Genomic DNA, 22,399 nt, shown 5'->3' with positions numbered 1-22,399 from the left:
AACATTTAGAGATGAAACTTGTTTTTGATTTAATGAAACCAATTCCATGTGACATATTTACAATCCTGTAACTAAAATATGAACATTTCAGGATCAGATGAACATCAAGATGCCACATACGCTCTTATTGAACTTAAAAACTTTGGAAAGAAGAGTGAGTACATAAAACATGTGCAGTTGAAAAATAATCAATGTAAATGTAATGTAAAAATACAATAAATAAAGTTTTAAAAAATTTAACAGTTAATTATTTTCTCATGTTAAATATTCTGATGATTGTGTTGATAGGAGTTATGTGGGTTAGTTCAGCTTCACCACTAGGGGGCTGTCTAAACCAAATTGTGATTTATACTGTGTCGTAGAAGCAGCGACTGGTTATGTTTACATGCATGGGTGTGAGCCACGTTAAAATAAAGAAGCTTGCTCACTACTACTGATGTTTTATTAAAACACGACATGGTACCAGGAGTGAACCAGTAAAGCAGGTCATCATGGACAGTGTTAAGCCGCCAGATGCCGTCAACTGGAACGGAAATGTGGACTGTGAGTGGCGAACTTTTAAACAGCGGTTTATGCTATACCTGCAAGCTGTCAGCCTAGATAGTAAGCCTGATACACGGAAGATTGCACTGCTTCTTACCGTAGCAGGTCCACAAGCGGTGGAAGTATATAACACGTTTGTGTTCGCAACTGCAGAAGACAAAGAAAAGTTTGACGAAGTAGTGAGAAAGTTTGATGAACACTGTTCGCCCAGAAAGAATGAAACATTTGAGAGGTATGTCTTTCGGTCACGTATACAACAACCTTCAGAGAGTTTTGATACGTTTCTGACTGACCTCAAGTTAAAGGCAAGAACATGCAATTTTGGACAGCTGCAAGAATCTATGATAAGAGATCAGATCGTATTTGGAATAAAAGATACAAAGATAAGAGAGAGGCTTCTGAGGGAGGCGGATCTGACTCTAGCAAGTGCTGTGAAAGTATGTCATGCCAGTGAGCTTGCAATACAACATGCAAAAACCTTCAGCGGGTCGCCGAGGGAAACAGACACGGAAAGCACAGCTGTAGCCGCAGTTAATACACGGCAGGCAGGGCGCACGTATAAAAAAAGAACAGAAAGAATCAAAAGACACGTTCTTGTGCAAAAGATGTGGCACAAAACATGGAAGGAAACAATGCCCAGCTTATGGTAAAATATGCAAAAAATGCAATGGACAAAACCATTTTGCCAAGCAATGTTTTTCAAAGAATAAGCAAAAAGAAAGAGTACACACAGTAGAAGAAACTGCTCTCAGTGACACGTTTTTTGTGGGAATGGTAATGCAGCATGATACACCCATGGACCAACCTGCAGTCAGTACAGTGAAGCAGGACAAATGGACAGAGACGTTACCAGTGAATGGAGCCCTGGTAACTTTCAAACTGGACACAGGAGCCAAGGCTAATCTGGTGAATGAGCTGGATGTGAAAGCAATGAAAACGAAACCACACATATTCCAAAATAACAGTTTACTCCAAGCATATAATGGAGAACCAATCAAAACCAAAGGTAAATGCAGGCTCAGGGTACAAGTTAAAGGAAAATATCACAGTCTGATGTTTATCATTGTGCCGGAGGGACATGAATCTCTGTTGGGAGATAAAGCATGTGAGAGACTCGGCCTAGTCAGACGGGTATACAGCATAAACAGCTCTGATCCCAAAAGTGTGAAAGAAATAGTGGATCTGTACCCAGACATATTCAAGGGGTTTGGAGTCTTACCCTTCACCTACAAGATAAAGCTGAAAGAAGGAGCTCAGCCTGTGGTTCATGCACCTCGACGTGTTCCAGCTGCTCTTAAAGACAAGCTTAAAGAGGAACTAGAGCGGATGGAGGCACTGGAAGTTATAAGAAAAGTTGAAGAACCTACTGAATGGGTTAATTCCATGGTGTGCATTAAAAAAACCAACCGGCGCTCTTAGAGTTTGCATGGATCCGAAAGACTTAAATGCCAACATACAAAGAGAGCATTACCAGATACCTACAAGAGAAGAAATAACAAGTGAAATGGCTGGTGCAAAATTTTTTAGCAAACTAGATGCGTCTCAAGGATTTTGGCAACTCAAGCTTCATGAGGACAGTACAAAATACTGCACGTTCAACACGCCATTTGGGCGTTACTGCTTCCTGAGAATGCCTTTTGGAACTTCTTCAGCTCCTGAGATATTCCACAGGACCATGGAGCATATGATCGAAGGAATCGAGGGAGTCAGAGTTTATATGGACGACATCATTTTGTGGGGATCCACACTACAGCAGCACAATGAGAGACTAGCAAAGGTTTTGGAAAGAGTGAAACGTTATGGACTTAAACTGAACAGAGCAAAATGTCAGTTTGGCGTGGGTGACATTACCTTTCTCGGTGACAAGCTGACAGCTGAAGGCATCGAGCCGGACAAGGAAAAACTACGAGCTATACTGGAAATGCCACGTCCTGAAGATAAAAAAGGTGTGTTGAGAATCCTAGGAATGGTTAACTTTATTGGAAAATTCATCCCAAGCCTGGCAGCCAAAACAGTGCACCTGAGACAGCTTCTACACAATAGCTGCGAGTTCAGATGGAATAAAGAACTGGAAAACGAGTGGCAACAACTGAAAAAGACACTTACAACAGAGCCAGTTTTGGCGTATTTTGATCCAAACAGAAGAACAAAAGTGTCAACAGATGCATCGAAGGCCGGGATCGGCGCGGTGTTGTTGCAGGCTTATGGAGACCACTGGAGACCAGTGGCGTATGCCTCAAGAGCAATGACAGAGACAGAATCTCGCTACGCCCAAATAGAAAAAGAGACATTGGGGCTTGTTTTTGGATTTGAAAAGTTCCACACCTATGTCTATGGTTTGCCAACATTTGTGGCAGAGACTGACCACAAGCCGTTGATAGCCATAATCAAGAAAAACTTAAGTGAAATGTCTCCACGCATTCAAAGATTGATGATGAAGCTACAGTGCTATGATTTCAACTTGATCTACACACCAGGTAAACACATTGTGTTAGCAGATGCGCTCTCTAGGGCCACAACCCCAAACAAAGAGCAAAGCTCCACAGAGATGGATGTAAATATACATGTAAACCTGGTAGCAGAGTCACTTCCTATGTCAGACAGAAAATCACATCAGATCAAGGCTGAAACACAAAAAGACTCTAGTCTGCAAAGAGTTATAACACTGTTGAATGGGAAATGGCCAAGAGGTGAATGCAAAACATACTACAACATAAGAGCAGAACTAAGTGTTGTGAATGGACTTCTGCTAACAGAGTAGTAATTCCACACTCACTTAGAGAAGACATCCTGAAAAGACTGCATGAGGGACATCTAGGCATAGAGAAATGCAAACGGAGAGCCAGAACAGCAGTCTATTGGCCAGGTATAAATGCAGACATTGAGAAAATGGTTTCAACTTGTGATACGTGTATCAAACACCAGGCCAAACAACCAAAAGAGCCTCTGACCATAACAGATATACCGGAGGAACCATGGCAGAAAGTCGGAACAGACATTTTCCACCTTGGAGGAAAAACCTACCTGCTGGTTATTGATTACTTGTCAAACTATCCGGAGATGGCATTATTGTCCAGCATGTCAGCTACTTGTGTCATAACGCACATGAAATCAATATTTGCTAGACATGGGATACCACAGATTGTTCATAGTGACAATGGACCTTGCTATAGTTGTAGAGAATTCCAACTATTTGCTCAGGAATATGACTTTAAACATGTGACCTCAAGCCCCCGGCATCCACAGTCCAATGGGAAAGCAGAGAAAGGTGTGCACATTGTGAAACAATTACTAAAGAAAGCACAAGATAGTAATGCAGATCCTTATTTGGCACTACTGAGCTACAGAGCATCACCACTGGAGCATGGCAAGTCACCAGCAGAAATATTAATGGGAAGAAAACTACGGACCACTCTTCCTTACACAACAACCAGGAAACACAAACAAGTGAGAGACAAAATGAAACAGTTGCAGAAGAGACAAAAGGTCAACTTTGACAAATCCTCAAAAAGTCTAAAACCACTCGCACCCAATGAAGCAGTCAGAGTGGAAGATGCAAACACCTGGACAAAGAGAGCAACTGTACTGGAGGAGGTAAACCCAAGATCATACAATGTGAAAACTGAAGATGGACTGATATTAAGGAGAAATCGGAGGAGTTTACTGTACACTCAAAAGACAATGGGACCATCGGAAGGACAGTGTGATGACAACAACACACCACCTGAACCAACAACACCTGTGAAGGACAGTGTGGAGCAAAGAGACCACTCACCCATTGTCAGAAGATCAGCACGCTCTATCAAGCCACCTGATAGACTAAACCTTTAGGCATATATATATACATATATAAAAAAGGAACTTTCTGCATTATTGTGTGTTCAGTAGTTTACACTGTCACAAATGTTTGTGATGTAATTCAAGCTATGCAATTTTAGGTATGTTTCCACAGTGTTGTTCAGCAGTTAACATCTAAAGAAAAGGGGATGTGTTGATAGGAGTTATGTGGGTTAGTTCAGCTTCACCACTAGGGGGCTGTCTAAACCAAATTGTGATTTATACTGTGTCGTAGAAGCAGCGACTGGTTATGTTTACATGCATGGGTGTGAGCCACGTTAAAATAAAGAAGCTTGCTCACTACTACTGATGTTTTATTAAAACACAACAATGATCTTCACAGGGAAGCATCATAAACCAGAGCAGAGTGCTGTTTACTCTGAGGTGAAGACGGGAGCTGCAGGTACAGTCACAACAGTCTCATTCAGTGTTTGTACTGAAATGTGTCATTTCATTATGTTGCAGCTAATTATAGGTCAACATGGAGTTTAGTTATTCACTTACCAAGCTCACCTACTACACACTACCACTACACATCAGCAGAGTTAATCTGCAGTCATTTAGGGTTTTGGTGGGTTAGTCATTAAGTCAGGTGTATTTGTTTAACATGATACTGTGTTGTTGTGTTGTTGTCATTCAAAGCACTCAAACACAGACACACTGGAGAAGGTGAACAGATTTAATGAGTGATTCAGAAACACAGCAGGTCAGAATGTTTGCAAAGAACGATGAAAACTCAAAACATCTTCTTCCACAGTTTGAGTTCAGTCTCTTCATCAGATCACAGGTTAATCTCACCAGCAGGTTTGTTGGGTTGCCTGTCATAAAAGTCTTTAATCAGGGAAGCAAATAAGTCCATTGGATATACTCGGTGACAACATCCATAGATTCTGAACCACACACAAATGGAGATGCAGATGTGCAGATGAGTATAAATGGAGCTGTTTAGGAAGGTTCGAGGTTCTTTCTCTAGTTTGCTGCAGATGAGTAACATCAGCAACATCTGAAGAAAGCACTGTGGAGTTCACAGTCAAAAGTTTCAGTTGACCAATCACTGTGGACTTATGAACTGGAATTATCTTCTTTTTTTTTTACATCAACACTATATCTGAAGCACTGAGTAGATTAGTTATATTAGGATAAAATTCAGGTGATTGAATTAAGTAATTATTACTAGTTGATTAAGATTTTGCTTTGCCGCTGTTAATTTTCTTAAATAAAATATCCTGCGTTCACAAGTCTAAACTGTTAACTTTTTGTGTAAAAATAAAGGAAACCTTGTGAAGTATTACATCTCATCAATAGTTCTTACATGTTGCTCTTAGCACTTAAAGTAGTCTGTTCTTTTCTTGGCCACTAAAGTAATGATCTGGTGAAACTACCAAGATCAAGGATCATTAAGGGGAGTGTGGCATTAATGCTGTTAATGGCTGCAGCTGACAAATCAGACTTGATCTGCAGAGTTTAAATCCACCTCTATGTCCAATATTTTTTGTATCATTTAGAGGACAGTCTGATGTATACTGAGGTCAAACGCCCCAAAAAAGAAAAAGCCAAGAAAAAAGCAGGTAAACAAAGTCTGCCATCACCTCCAGTGAATGTTGTTCAACATGTTTATCTGGTCTTAAAATCTTCTTTTCACTCACAGGAAAATCAAGTCCTGCAGCTGATGCAGCAGTTTATTCTGAAATCACATTAGGAAGCTTCTCTGGTAATTATGCTTCTGTGCAGGATGAGTTATTCTTCAAGTTATTAAATGGCGAACATCCTGAAACTTGGACATTTCTGTTCTTTGTGTGTTTGTCTTACAGGTCAGTGAGGAGAGCTGCAGCAGCAAAGCCAAGAAGAAGCTTTTTATGAATCCACTGTTGCTCCTCTGCTGCCCAAATATCAGACATGCTCACTTTTTAGTGTTTATGAAGATGATATTGAATAATAATATGATATAGACTTGTTACTGTTGTTTAGCATAAAGCACACAGAGGTGTGTCCTGTTTCAGATCGATGCTCTTTATCTTCAGCTGATATCTTTTATATTCACCGTTGAACTTTTTTTTAAATAAAACTTTGAATGTATCCTGTTCCAACAGCAGTGAGAAAAAAGTTTGAAGTCTTGGATTTTAGTATCTGATAGCAACGACTTAAAGTCAGCAGAGTTTCATTAGGATCTGCTGCTATGGACACCAACAAATACTTTTACTGTCTGAGTTTAAAAATCTACATCATGTAAAAAGGAATTATCCATCTATGTTCTTCAGGTTATTAATTCAGAATCACAGGAGCCTCTTCCAGCTGTCACACACCTGGACAGTTCACCATTGTGTCACATGACTAACTCACAGAGACACACAAACATTCAGGCTCACATTCACACCTACGACCACTTTAAAATCACCAGTTAATCTAACATGCAGGTCTCTGGACTGTGTCTGGACTGTGGGAGGGAGCTGGAGTACCCGGAGAGGGGCCACACAGACCCGGGGAAAACCGAGCCAGGACCTTCTTGCTGTGAGGAGACAGTGCTAACCAGCACACTGCTGCCACCTGCTGATCTCTTACTACATTACATCAGTCATCTCAGGAATGCAGCTGTGCAGCAGATTCAGACTCATTTATCCACACACCTTTTTCTGCACTAAATGTTACCTGTAAATAATCCCTCACCACTTGAGAGTAACGTCCTCTTTTCAGGGTAAACTGCTGTGTAAATAACATCCATTCCAACACCTTGTTATATTGTTATTATCAAGTCTCGTTGGCTGATTTATTATTTTAGCAGATCTGTAGTTTACAGTCAAAGTTTCATAATTGCTTCTTTTATGTAACATCATTGTTATGTTGCTCTTTAGGCTGATGTCTTAATTTAACCTGTGAACTTTACTGTTTAGATCCATTGTGCTGTTTTACTGCTATGCTGGTCCTTTGTTAACTGAGTCCATTTAAAATAATGGGAATAAAACACAGATTAAAATGATCATTGTGTGCTAAAAAGAAAGGAGCAAGTTAAAGTGGTTCATCTGACCAGGACCAGGTGTCTCCTACTATAACCTTCATTGACTGCACATTTCCACAGTCTACTTCATTCTAAAAATTCTTCATGTTTTCCAAACATTTTTTTGCTGGTCATAAGGAAATCAAGCCAAGTTTCCATTATAACAAGCAGACTCCTTCAGAAACCTGACACTTGCCGGGAGATCATCAAGTTTGTTGTGGAGTGATAACACAGGCGAAGTTAAAGGGGTATCTGTTGGTGGTCCTCTCTGACGAGTCACGACGACCGACAGTTTTGAGGTCCGCTGATGTGAGTACTATTGCTACTGTCTCTAAAAAATAAAACGCTAAAGACACTGAAACTAGTAAAAATATTAAAAATACAAAACAACACACAACAACTGCTGCTGTCTGTATTATCAGCGCTGTATGAACAGAGGTGTAGCGCTATCCGGTCTTTAAGTCTGACGTCATTAGCCGTGCCTGGGCCCAAACTCTGCTGCAGGTCCCGAAGTCAAACGATCACTGCGGCATTACTGAGAGTTAAAAACTGTCTAAATCCTTTCATCTGTATTTAAATGATCCGCTTTGCTGCTCTACCAGGTGTAACAATTACGTTTAATATTCAGGCATCCATGAAAATTTCTGAAACAAATTAAGATATACAGCTCTGCAACATAAATAGAGACAGGAAACTAAACAGCAGTGACTTTTGTAGGGTTACTGAAGTTTGGCTAGCTGGTATATAACGATGTGCTACATGATCGCTAGCGACACAGCTACGTTAGCATAACATAAACAGTGAAGCTGGAGGATGAATGCTAACTTTTTTTCACTCGATAAAAGTTAACGTGAGGGTTCCCGATGGTTAGGGACAAATGCAATCACAGGGCAGGATGCTGTAAACGGACCAGACTTCAGTCAGGAGAACAACTGAGATCCACAATACCAGGTTAGTCATTAATACTGCTGCATGGGCTGGGCTGTAGTTACATTGTAAGATTTTAAAAACTCAGCTTTAAAATGATTAGCAGTAATAAAATCCGAGAGAGGCCGACCGTGATCACTGACTGTTTTTAGGGGCTTGTTGAGATTAAATAGAACAAGATACAAAGCATTCAAACATGTTAAAAACACAACAGCCTTATTAAACGCAGAGTAGTTTGAAGCAGGATTCATCCCGTCATCACTCAAAGACTGGATTCGTCAGCGGAGCTGACACGCCCACATGCACCCCACACATTTCAGTTAACATCTGTTTCTAAGGCTGTTTCAGCACAGGGGCAAGTTTACATTATTCAGCTCTCTCCTCCCTGATGTGTCTTCTCTTTTCGCTCTGTCCTGTGGGATGGTTTCCTTCCTCTAACTTTGATGTTGTTCTGTTTTTTCACTTATTTACTGGTAAATTTTGAGTTAATTTTTCAGAGTTAAAAATAAATCTGAAAACTCAGGTGGAGGCAGATTCTTCCAGAGGATAGATGCTTTATGAAAAACTTCTCCACCCTGTGATCCTAACATGTGTCACAGCTGACCTATGCGCTGTGCAGAACAACACAAACCACCATTTACCATCAGATCCTGATTCTTCTGTGTGTTGAAGTCAGCCAGTGATTGTGTCACATGCAAAAGTTTGCAAAGAGCCCTTTTTTATTCCGTGTAATTGATTAAAGTCAGTATTAAATACTGTACAATTCCGACATCAGCCTAAATACTTCAGGTCTTTCTGATTCGCATTAATTGTAGCAGTTTGACAGATATTTAAATGTTGTACGTCGCAGATCTGACAGTGATCTGTCGTGTTTCAGAGCTGGATGACTGCACTCTCCTATTTTGAACCCAGATGTTGTGTTGGCTTGTCAATGAGTTTCACTTTCACAACACAAAATGAGAGGGATGACTCAGAGTAGTGTTAGAGTACACTCATACTACTACTCTGTAGTATTTTGTTGAAACCGAGCAGAATTAAAGCTGGTTTCAGATTTTAAGTTTAAATTTCTGCACAGAGGAAGAAGCTACTCTCAGCTGCTCTCCTGTCTCAGAGAGCCTTTGCAGCGATTTGGATGATTTGGTACTTTTAAACTAGATGCCCTTCCTGACCTAACCGCAAAAGGGAATTTGTATCTGTGCCTAGATTTGAACTAGCAACCTTTTGTTTGAATGTGCAATTGGAGCCATCGTTTCCATTTCTGTACAGAGATGGGTAATCAAAACGTCTCCGCACGTCTTTTCTCAGCAGTGTGCACAGACAGTGGTTTTCATGTACTCGATTTTTAGGTTCTCTGTGTCGGAGCCATACATCCCACAATAAAATGTCTGTCAAGAAGCAGCTGTTCATATGATTGTGTTAGTCTGTCAGACTTTAGTTTCTGTCAGTTTATAAAAATGCAGCTCTCCTGTGGAAATGCATCATCACGCTCATTTAAATGTTTATTGCATGAAATATGAAATGTTACTTTTTAAGTGATAGCTCAATTTGTCTGGATATATATTCCAGAAAAATTGTGGGAAAACAATTTGTCTGGAATATATTATATTCCAGACAAATCGTTTTTGTCTGGAATATATTATATATTCTGTCTGGAAAAACAAAAACAAACAAACAAACAAAAAGGCTTCAGTTGGTCCTACCAGCACTACACCTCTGTGTGTGACACATGAGGTGACGCTGGTGAGATTGAGAGTTCATTCAGTCATATTGTATGGACACCACAGTATCCTCTGACATATTATTGTTCACATAATTCAATGGTTTATTCTCTACTATTTTTGCATAGTATTGTTGTTTTTAGCTATGATGCATCTATTTATTTATTCCTGCTCTATTTACTTTGCTGCTGTAACAAAGTAAATTTCCCATCTCTAGGACTAATAATTATACAGGCAGCTTACTTTTTGTAGATTTTTCATTTATTCAGTTATTTATTGAGCTTGACTGGAAGGCTGAAGTCAACATTTTTGCAAACTAAATATAGACGATATGTTAAAAACTACAATGGTCACCTCTTGTGCTCTGAGTCCTGGTCTGCATGTGGGTCTGCTTTCTGAACTGACTGGACAGACTGACATAATCAATGTTGGTAACATGTTGTGTTCAACACAAACATTATTGTTACAGTGTTTCAGTTATTATTTCACATCATCTGTTCAGTTTGTTTTATTGTGTTACAATCAGATGCTGAGTCAGTGTGCATCTGTGCATACATGTCAAAACTACACAAAGAATTGTCTTCATAAAAAAATGAGTTCATGCTTTGCTTTGATACGCAAACAGAACATTTGTTCAAGTATCAATTTAATTGTTCAGGGAGGGGCTGCCATGTTCTGTGACCAGTTGGGTGGGAGGAGAGAGAGGAGAAAGTAAACAACATAATGAGTGAAAAAGGTGAGTGGACAAGAAACACCCAGTGCATCATGGGAAGCCTGCAGGATTCAGGGTCATGTGATCCAGCCCTAACTATAAGCTTTATCAAAAAGGAAAGTTTTAAGCCTTTAAATATAAACACTGTATATAGTGTGGATGGGACTTTGCTGACATCAACTGGGGATTTATTTTGGTAGGAATACTTTGAGGATGTCCTCAATCCCACCGACATCTCCTCTATAGTAGGAGGAGAGTCAGAGGACAGGGGGGACAGCTCTTCCATCACTGGGGGTGAGGTAGTTAATAACTCCTTATGGATGGATGAGACTCAACACATTCACCTGCAGGACTCAAGGCTCTGGATGCTGTTGGGATTTCATGGCTGACACACTATTGCAATATTGTGTGGAAGGTGGGGACGGTGCCTTTGGATTGGCAGACTGGGGTGAGGGTTCTTCTCTTCATGGAGGGAGACTGGAGTGTATTCCAACTTTAGAGGATCACAGTTCACAGCCTGTCCTGGAAGATCTATGCCAGATTACTGGAGAGGAAAGTCCATCTGTTAACTGAACATCAGATTCTGTAGGAACAATATTGTTTTCTTCCTGGTTGTTGAATACTGGTTGAAACTCTTCCTCCTCTCAATGACATTTTGGAGTGTGTGGGAGTTTGACCAACCGGCCTGTGTTTGCTTTGTGAACTTGGAGAAGGCATTTGACAGCATTCCTCAGGATATCCTGTGTGGGGGTGATACCTGTACAAAGTGTCAGGGCTTTGTCTGCATTACTGGTAATAAGTCAAACTCTTTCTTGGTGGGTGTTGTCAATGATTCTCTTGACAATTTTCATGAACAGAATTTCCTGGCACAGCCAAGAGGCAGATGGTGACTGGTTCACTAGTCTCTGCTTTTTCCTTTTGAGGTTTTGGTGGCTTCATCGAGCAGTGACCTCCAGCTTACACTGGGGTGGTTTACCGCTTAGTTTGAAGTGCCTGGCATGACAATTAGCACCTCAAACTCTGACTGAGGTGTTCAGTCAGAAAAGGATTTGCTCCTCGCTCTGGGGAAGTGAACGAGTTACTGCCGGGGAGAGAGTCCTGGGCACCTCTGCTTAGACTGCTGCCCCCAGACCCAAACATGCTGCTGAAAATTGATAGAAAGAAATATATATATTAAGATAACTCACTTCACCCTATATTTGCATGTGTGCAGCCCTTCACAGCGTACCACTTTTACACTGTAGTTTGTGCTGTTTTTTTTCTTTTTCTGTGTGTTTTCCATGGATGTGTGGCTCTTGTGCTGCTTTTTTTAAGTTTGTTGCACATTTTTATGCAGAACTGCAGAATCAGAATCAGAATACACAGTGTACAGTCAAAGTCAACACCCTCAGACGAAGACTTGATAACTTTTAGAGCTGTTGAGCACCAAACCTGAATGTTTTTGACCCGTCTGTGCATCAAAATTGTCTGTCTGGAGACTTTGCAAATGAAGAATATTCTTTACTTTTTGATAAATGTGAAACTTTTAAAGCACCAAAACAAAATTCCCCCTATCCATGGATACGCATAACTATCCATATTAAATTAAGTTCAGATTTACAGCATGAACCTTAGTAATATATTTTATTCTAGAACTAATATTAAGATTTAACATGACAATAAAGAATCACATCTTTGGTCTTCTGGACAGGTCACAATGACTACATGTGTGTAAAGGGTTGTCTGTCACTGTCTGTTATTTTTATCTGTTGAACAACCTCATTTTTTGCAGGGCTGCATAGAAAAGAGGAAATGCAGCCAGCAGCCAGTTTCTGCCAGCAGTTAGCAGATGTGTTGTTTTAAGTCTTCAGCAAACAGCAGAGAGTTAACAAAGACAGACAAAGAGCACAGTAGGAATTTCATTTTGCTCTATGTCTGCATGGCACATGTTTAAATGACCTGCCCATACTGGAGTAATAGAAATATTTACCACTACTTGATTTATGTTTGCATGTTAAAATAGGTTAAAGTAGAGTCACTGTGGTGATGAAACATGCTGGACTATAGAAAACAAATCTATGTGAACATCAAGAGAAACTGTGAAGTTTATTTCTCACACTGAAAAGCAGCTGCCTCTAACAGTCTGCATGGAGGCTGTAAATGTTCATATATATCTGAATTAGAAAAACAAATAATCTAAAACATCATTATCATACACTATGGTGTGGATTGGACTCAAGATGTGGGACTCTGAAGAAACGTTATCAGATTTATTTACAGCAAAGTCAGAAACAAAGTTTATGGCAAAGGGATTTTCATTTAGTGAGGCCCAGGACTCCAACACAGACAAACCCACAGGAATCTGTCTCTCTGTAACTCACTCAGATCCACATCCAGGTCTCTGCACAGAGGAGGACAAAGAGGTGAGTAAAGGTCACAGTGCCAAAACAGAGCAAACACACAACTTGATGGAGCCAGCTTCACTAACTGTTCCTCGTTCAATGATCAGGCATCGACTGAAGGGCTTCCTTCATCCTAAGTCAGAGTGAGGGAATCAGATAAAAACTAATAGGTGAGTTCATCACTTCCAGGTGTGCAGGACCCAAGGAAAGGAAACAGAGGAGACTACACCCCTGAAACACAAAGTGTGGTTAAGCACACTCACAAACACAGAGACACAAACAAAGGAGAGAGAGAGCAACAATGATTAAAGATAGAGCGAGCACAGGAGGACTGGAGCACCATGACAGATTAAAATTATAACCTGCCAAAATATGTCTCCTGACATGAAGCAACAAAATACTTCTTAATATTATAGAGACAAGTAATAACATAAGAAACAAACTTCTATGTTTGCAGTGGACAGGAAATTAAACATGTCAACCAACTGCTGTGGTCAAAGCTACAGGAGCCGTTTGAGTTTTGTGTGAAAGGGCAGGAAGCACAGAGAGACCAATCAGAAGAAGAAACTGTAGAAAAACTCTTGTTGTATCTATATTAAACACAACTTCTCTTTTTTTCTGCAAAGTAAAACTGTTTGAGATTATGTGTGGATCAGAGTGTAGCAGGCTGGATGTGATGATGGGGCACTCTTTGCTCTGCATGATGGGCTTTTTCTGTAAGTACACGTCTGACATTGTTTGAATGGCAGCGATTAATGAAAATGTTTCTGATCTGTGAGAATTACAGTGTGTCACTGCTTTAACCTGTTTACCTGAGAGCTGGAACAAAGCAGACTTGTGATTCTTTAAGTGTTTAAATGTTTGATACACTGCTGCTTTTTGCATCACTTATAGTTACACACTGTGTTACAACAGTTTGAGTTATTATGTTTGAGCCTGTTTGACAAACAGAAGCACAGAAATTTGGTGATTACTGTTCATCTGGAAATGTATCTTTAAAAGTCTTCCTTTATATTGTTTTTGATCTTGTCAGTTGTAAAATGTCTGATGAGGTTTTATTCATTATTTTAGTGCTCAGTACTGTCATCTGTGGAAATGCTGAAGGTAAGAAATGATTATTTTCTTCTGTATTATAATCCGTGTGTGTAATCAGGTTTGTAAATGTGTAAAAACATCTGTGTGCATAGATATTATCAGCTGGAAAGTCTTAAAGTTTTGCTTGAAGCACTTAAAATACAGACAAGTGATCAAGTTACAGCTCACCTGCTCTCTTTATTGTGTGTTTTATTACTTGTGACTTTTGCTGCACTTCTGCTGTGACAGATCCACAAATGAGTGTGGAAGGTTTTCTGTTAGTCGGGGTTCATTAACTCAGAACAAACCACCAGGTGGCGTATTACTCAGCCAGGCTCACCTGCTCTTCACCTTGTATTTGAGTCACAGCTGCAGTAGGAAATAAAACCGCAGCTGGAACATCTGTGTGGCAGATGTGGTGGGTTTCTCCTTCTTCCACTAAAAGGGCCACAATAACAGCCTCATATTCTTCTAACTTACAGAACTTAAAATCAAGGCCACTCTGACAGCAGACAGCACAACCACACCAGCAGGGGGCAGTGTGACACTGACCTGTGATGTGAAGGATTCTGCTGACATAGAATATGAGTTCAGAAAAACCTCATCTGAAAATGAGATCATCTCTTTTAGCTCTAAGAGTACAATCTCTGTCTCTGATGGAGGCATCGACACCTGCAGAGGAAGGAGAAGAAACACAAGTTTAGTCACAACTGAAAGCGATTCAGTCATCATTCAGGAAACTGATGAGTTTGACTCATTTTTTGAGTGTTGAAAAAGGTCTTCTCCCTGTTGTAGTGGAAATCACTATTCACTAATCACCAGCACTTAAAGCACTGAATCTGTCACATTATTAATTATTAGGCTCAGTACATCGTTTCACCTGTGTTCAGTCTTCAGATCACTTACAGACACAGAGGAGTTCATGGTGCTGTTTTGTATTTTTAGAGTGATTTAAAAAACAGTTTGTGCTCCTTTCCTGGTTACTGAACCTTTACTCTTAGTTTTTCTTTGCCAGTCTAGTTTTGACTTTGGTGCCAGATGAAAACTTTGTATTTCACCATTTATGAATTAATAATCACTTTATGAGAGCAGAGCAGCCTCCAGCTTTGAATCCATCACTGGAGGTTTAACAGCATTGTTAGCAAACAACAGCTAACTGAGAACTCATGGATTATATGTTTATAAATGTGTAATATGTAAATGTAAAGATGTAGAAAAAAGCAAATAGTGGAATATAAAGATCATTAAATTACCCTGTTTAATTTATTTTTAAAAATGTATTGTTTATTTTCACGTGTGCTAATGATATATTTTAATTTGAACAGCTCCTCCTAAGCTCACTGTGTTCCTGCAGCCATCCAAGACTCAGTTAAACAGCGGTGTGATATACAGCGGTGAGACAGTCACTGTCAGATGTGAGATTCAGGGAGGTGAAGGAGCTCAGTGGACGTATGAATGGAGACAAGGCCAGTTAAAATTAAATGAAATATCCAGTGAATACAGAATCAACAGCACTACTGAGTCTAATGCTGGAGGATACAGCTGCCGGGGCAGAAGAAGCTCTTCCTGGACAGAGTGGAGTGACATCACAGCATTGACTGTATCATGTAAGTTGAACATATTTCTTTCATTCATTTTAATTTATATTGCATGTTTTATCCAAAAAGACAAACAAATATTGTCTTTTAACAGAACTTTAGGTTTTGTTTTAGTTTAGTATCAAAAGTAGCGTACAACACCTTTTAATGTAATTATAAAAATATACAGTAATAACTGACAGTGGTATTCAGTAAGTTTGATGAAAAATGAAAAACAGATGTAATGATCCCAGTTTCTTCACCTCAGTTGTTCCACATGTGGAGTTTTCATCACTGCAGCTCAGTGTCATCATGCAGATCTTTTGTTTTAGCATTTTTTCTGTTTTTTTTTGATTCCTCAAAGTTTTAATTTGACTACAATTTGGCCTCATTTTAGCAGAGACCACGTTAACCTTTCTCTAACTGCGGGTACGTTTACTCATAGCAGGAAACAGCAGTTACTGACAACTCAAGGATTATATGTTCATAAATGTATAAATATGTAAATGGAAAGATGCAGAACTACTGCAAGTACATAGTGGAATAAAAAGATCAGAAAATTACCTGGTTTGATTTATTTAATCAAAACAAAACTTTTTATTGTTGATTTACAAATCAAATTATGAGTCTGCTAATGATATATTATTATTATATTTTTATTTGAACAGCTCCTCCTAAGCCAACTGTGTTCCTGCAACACAACTGGCCTCAGATATACAGCGGTGAGACAGTCACTGTCAGATGTGAGATTCAGGGAGGTGAAGGAGCTCAGTGGACGTATGAGTGGAGACCAGACAAGTTAAACACACCTCCAACATCCAGAGAATACACAATCAGCAACTCTGCTGAGTCTGATGCTGGAGGATACAGCTGCCAGGGTAAAAGAAGCTCTTCCTGGACAGAGTGGAGTAATATCATCACACTGAATGTAAAACGTAAGTTGGAGATGTTTCACTCACACTATGTTTTTTAATTTATTTTCCAGAATGAAACACACCGAAGGCTTTTTTGTTTATTATCAAAAGTAGCAAAAATGGTTTTGATAAAAATAAACAGTAATCACTCAAAATGAAACATCTGAAGAATGAAAAAGATTTTGTTAGTATGAGGAAAAAATTAAATACAAATGTAATTTTCCCAGTTTCTTCACCTCAGTAGCTTCACATGTGCAGCTACTGAGATCAGTTAGTTCCTTTGTTTTTAGCATTTTTGAAGTTAATTCATTGAAGTTTCAGGTTTGACTGTAATTTGGCCTCATTTTATTAGAGACTGGTCTGCTACATTAGCCTTTCTCATTAGAGGTTACACTTAGATTGATTCCTCTAACTCATGTTCATGACATGAATTTATTTATTAATTTTAAATGAATTACAAATAATGGTGTCATTAAGTGTCAGAACATAATTTCTTAAAGACCTGCTTCATAAGGTTTTTATAAGTTATACATTTTGCTGGGCCCAGCCTGCTTAATGTTTTTAACTGTTTCCTGTCACACGTTTACATTTATGATTATTTGACAAAGTCTCAGCATGAAGACACTGCTAAAAAAATTCATTTATATCAAATGTTGCAGAAAACAAATGGTGACAAATCTACTGCTGTGTACACTAGAAGGGGCTCAGTCTCATTTATGCTTCTTCTTGGACAGATAATTGAGACACATGCTGCATGTTTTCATGTTCATGCTAATGACACACATACACAGTACTTGCACTTAGACCATGTGACCTATGATGATTTCTCTTAATGACTGTCTGTGTGAGGTTCAAACTAAATGTCAGCTAATGTCCTCCAGCTACACTCAGACAAAACTGTAACGTTGTCATTGAATCTCCTGAACACATGCTGCCACCAGCTGATCTCTGCTGGAAGATTTCAAGACAGCAACGACAACAACAAATATAAAACAAAAATAAGGAGGCGGTCTGCTTGCCTCCACCCCAGAGAGAAGGGTTACATCTCCTTGGTCTGGGTACAGTTTGCCCCTCTGGGGGCAGGGGTACCTGGACCTGGGATATAAAGTATGTTTGGGGAGTGTGAATGTGTGTACAGTGTCTATTTGTGTCTGTCTCTATGTCGGGTGAGTGCTGAGTATTTGTTTGTGTATATGGGGGTGGGTCGATCCCAAAAATATAACACTGTGCAGACATGGATAAATATGCTGCTTAGATATACAGGGGTTTTTTTGTTTTTCATTTTTTTTATTTTGTACAAGGCCCATGACATGTGTACAAACCATTTATTACATTTTTATATTTTTAATGATTGAAATTTAAATTCTTATCTATAAAATGGTGCAGAAGACATTTTTACTGCTTAAAGGTTTGTAATTATGCTATTAAATAATGGCAAATATAGCCTAAATATTTCTTTGGATATAGATTTTTAAACAAAGTAGAGCCAATTAAAATATGTCTCTGTGCTGAGACCTGATGGAACTAAAAAGGTTTTAATTCTTCAATGACTGAAAGCTCTCACCACCTGCAACAGTCACAGGCAGCTTCCTGCAGGAACCTGGTTACAGCAGAGGTGTTGCATCTATTTTAACCCTTTTATATGCCAACACCTCACTGCTGATATTTATGGCAGCTCTGAACTATAATTATTTATGGTGGATCTGTCTCCTCCTGTGCTTGTTTATCATCCCCTCAAGTTAAACAAGGATTTTATTTCCACCCTTTTCTTTGGAATCATATAAAGATTTGACAGCATTCTAACTCTTGGGGATTTTAATGTTTGCTGCCCATCAAACTCCTAAAAACCACTTTTCCAACAGATGACATTAAAAACAGTTTTATGGTCTCTGTAAAAGTTTTGTTAGACTGCCTTGACATAAAATCATGGTCGGCAATACATTCTTTTGAATGTAAATGATGAAAAAGCAGAGTTTGTATTATTTGAACCTTCTGACCCTCGTTTTGCTCTTAAGTGTAACCTTGTTCCTCTGAAAAAGTTCAGAACTCCCTTTGTAAAAACTCTGCAGGTGATCTTTGATGACAGTTTCTCATTTGAGAAATAAATAAGTTCTGTTGTAAAAGCCAGACTCTGCCTCCTGAGGGCCTTTGCAAAAATGGAGGACGTTTTTTCATCTGCTCACTTTGAGAAAGTAATTCATGCATTTATTTCATCCAAGCTAGTGTGATATGCTTTATTTTGGTAGCAGCCCGGCTCTAATGATTGTTTAATTGCTTGTTTTTAAGTCTCTTAATGGATTTGCTCCCTCAGAGCTCTCTGATCATTTAAATAAACGTACTCCAAACAGAACTCTAAGGTCAGCTGATAAGTAGCTTCTGATTGATCATGAAAATAGGAAGGCAGAGGCAGATTTTCTTGTTTGTTGAAAAAAACAAAACTAACACTATGACACATAAACATTTAAAAGTACCGTGTGAAGCAAACATTATTTTGTGGTGATAGTTGAATAATTTTCATAAAAAACTAGTTATCTGTTCTACTTTTTCCTAGGCCCTGTCAGTCACAGGCTCTTAGACTCATCATCACTTTTCTTCCTCTTACGGTGCCCCTGCCTAGATTACTGCAACAGTCTCAGCAAACAATCAGCTGAATGACTGCAGACCAAACAGATTTAAGCTGCCAGGATTTTAAATCAAACACATCACATCACATAGGATCCCAGCACTCCCATTTTTTAGACTGGCTCCCAGTATGTTTTAGAACTCACTTCAACATTTTATTGATTGCTTTGAAAAAGCTTCATCAGTGTTCTGGTTATCCACACTGATTTCAACCTCAAAGTAAAAGTAAAGCAGAAAAATCTGTGAGTTTTGGAATATAAATAAAATATAAGTAAAGTAAAATCTACTACATTTTATATTAAACATGTTATGTTTAATGCTATAAAGCTATAAATTGTTTTATTGTGACTTTGTTTTGATGTTCAGTCTTCAAACTGTTTGTCTGTGAATCAGCAGTTTTGCAGTCACTCTACTCTTATGTTATAAACAGCAGAGTTTTTATGTTTCTCTTCTAACTGGATCATTCTTATGTGAACAGTTCCCATTAAGCCCACTGTGACCCTGCAGCCATCCTGGACTCAGATATACAGCGGTGAGACAGTCACTGTCAGATGTGAGATTCAGGGAGGTGAAGGAGCTCAGTGGACGCATGAATGGAGACCAGCCAAGTCAAACACACCTCCAACATCCAATGAATACAGAATCACAGTTACTGAGTCTGACAGTGGAGGATACAGCTGCCGGGGCAGAAGGGGGTATTTGTTAACACAGTGGAGTGATACCTTCACACTGACTGGATCATGTAAGTTTGAGTTTCATCCAGATCATCTGTTTTATCAAAATAAGTGAAATCACTTGTTTTTCTTACAGCTTTATAGCTCTTTCTTTCCTGCTTTTGAATAAAAGCTATCACTGTCAAAGACTGGAAATAAAAATGCATTTGTTCACAACTTGCTCTGTTGTTGAATCTCTTCCCCTCACTCAGGTTTCTCCTGCTCGCTGTGGTTACACTGATTGGCTGTTACTGATACATTTGATAAAGGAACAATACACCAAAAACAAAACTACAACATAACACCAATGAAATGATAACTGCTCACACTCATTTAGGAACAATTCTCCAATGTGCAAAATACTATCAGATCATATTAACCTGGGTTACTTTCTCATTACTGATCAATCAACTCAGTCATGTTTCAAATTATTTATTTGAAGTCTCCACGTATGTAATTAACTGTAAATACACAAAGGCAAATATAATATTATGTGTGACACAGTTTGTTTTATCTTCACCATTAAGGTTATATGATATTTGATCATTCACATGTTTCCATCCAGTTCTTTAAATTGTTCTGATTCAATCATTTACTTTTATGTTCTTGTTCTAAACTGAACTGAGAGCTGATAGGACAGGTGATCCAGTAGGGGGCAGTGTGACCCTGACCTGCTCTGTGAACCCATCATCATCATCATCATCATCATCATCATCATCTGGATGGAAATACTACTGGTACAGAGATGGGAAATCTTTTCAACCTGTTACAAATGGACAAATCAGTGTCTCAGAGGGAGGACTCTACAGCTGCAGAGGAGGAAGAGGAGAACCAGTTTACTACACAGAGGACAGTGAGTCAGTCAGGATTGACACAACTGGTGAGTTTAAATGTAATTTCCCACAAATCACTACATCTGATGGTAATTGAACCTTTTGTCTTTTATGTGTTTTTATTGTACTTTCTTGAACAGTAACAGTGTCAAACAGGCCTGTTGTGACTCTGTATCCAAACTGGTCTGAGATATACAGAGGAGAGACGATCACTGTCAGCTGTGAGATCCATGGAGGAGACACTGAGTGGGATTATGAGTGGGAAACAAACAGCACCATAAAACCTCCAAATCAAACTGAATACAGGATTATATCTGCTTCATCATCCAACAATGGAAACTATCGCTGTAAGGGCAGAATGAAAAGTTCACAGCATAACACAACAGAGTGGAGTGATTCAGTCACACTGACAGTTTCTGACAGTAAGTCATATTTGCTTTAAGCTGTTTGAACACTTTGTAAAATGTGTTTCTGTTCATATAGACTGAGATTATTATTCTTTGTATAAACTGAGCTCACTGTTCAGAGACTGTACTACATGTTCACTGAGAGAAAATCTTTGTTGAACAGATAAACCCCGTCCTGTCCTCACTGTGTCTCCATCATGGCTGAGTCCTGGAGCCTCAGTAACTCTGAACTGTCAGGTTGAACATCCGTCTGCAGGATGGAGCTTCTACTGGTATAAAGCTGTTCCTGATCTATCAGAGAAATCCTCCAGTTATGAGCTGCTACCTGATGGCAGTGGGACTGCACAGGACTCCTACATCATTCATGGACAGACACACACAGCAGGATATGTGTGCAGAGCTGGAAGAGGAGACCCAGAGTATCACACTGATCACAGTCAACCAAAGTTTGTCTGGTCTGCAGGTCAGTTTGTTTCTCTCTGTCCTTTCAATAAGCTCATGTTAGGTCATCATTTTTATTCACCAAGATTTAGACCATTAAAATCTCATTTCCATGACAACCATTGATGTCTGTGTACATTAAAACTCCCCAAAAGAAGAACTGAACTGAATATTTTCCTTTCTCTCTGTGATCAAACCAAACTGAATTTCCTTGTTTCCTTTTCTCATTTTTCAGTTTTTATTTAATGTGATAACATGAAAAACAAAAGACATCTATGAGATTTTAAATGTTTTCTCTTTGAATACTTTTACTTTGATATTTAAACTCATGTTACTGTTTGTACTGATTATTTTTACTTAGTGCACAGACAGGATTTACACAGTTAAGACTCTTTGTTTAGTGCTCAGGTAGGTGTTCAGATAAAAAAGTCAAATATAGTTAATAAAGAAACAAAGATGTCAGCAGGCAGGTTAACAGCTCTGACAAATACAAGAAAAACACTGACTACAGATGGACGCTAGAAGAAGACGTCACAAATAACAGCTGCTGTTATTGTTCATTTCAAATATCCTTCAAAGGTTTTTAGTTTTGGTCCTGCTGCTGCAAAATATCTCACTGTAGAAGGAATCTGTGAAACAGACAATATCACAGAATTATGACAGAAACATTACAGCAAATGACTGAAGTGTGTTCAGAGTGATCTGTAT

General features: G+C 39.0%; 2 protein-coding genes across 2 annotated transcripts in view; both read left to right on the top strand.

Moving 5' to 3' along the window:
* Positions 1–7,144, top strand: part of LOC120439052 (basement membrane-specific heparan sulfate proteoglycan core protein-like) — a 35,383-nt gene extending 28,239 nt beyond the window's left edge. Inside the window, exons 11-15 of the mRNA XM_039609736.1 lie at positions 92–154; positions 4,724–4,783; positions 5,886–5,948; positions 6,029–6,091; positions 6,192–7,144. Of these exons, the coding sequence (XP_039465670.1) occupies positions 92–154; positions 4,724–4,783; positions 5,886–5,948; positions 6,029–6,091; positions 6,192–6,199 (257 nt within the window). The 3' untranslated portion in view covers positions 6,200–7,144. The remainder of the gene's footprint in view (positions 1–91; positions 155–4,723; positions 4,784–5,885; positions 5,949–6,028; positions 6,092–6,191) is intronic.
* LOC116311487 (basement membrane-specific heparan sulfate proteoglycan core protein-like) overlaps positions 1–22,399 on the top strand; it is a 681,374-nt gene that overhangs the window by 492,271 nt on the left and 166,704 nt on the right. The gene's annotated exons all lie outside the window — the stretch shown is intronic.

Source organism: Oreochromis aureus, linkage group 3 (genome assembly GCF_013358895.1).
Source record: "Oreochromis aureus strain Israel breed Guangdong linkage group 3, ZZ_aureus, whole genome shotgun sequence".
In the NCBI taxonomy this organism is placed as follows: domain Eukaryota; kingdom Metazoa; phylum Chordata; class Actinopteri; order Cichliformes; family Cichlidae; genus Oreochromis; species Oreochromis aureus.
The sequence above is the reverse complement of the archived record's forward strand: the minus strand, read 5'-3'. Positions and strand labels throughout refer to the sequence as shown.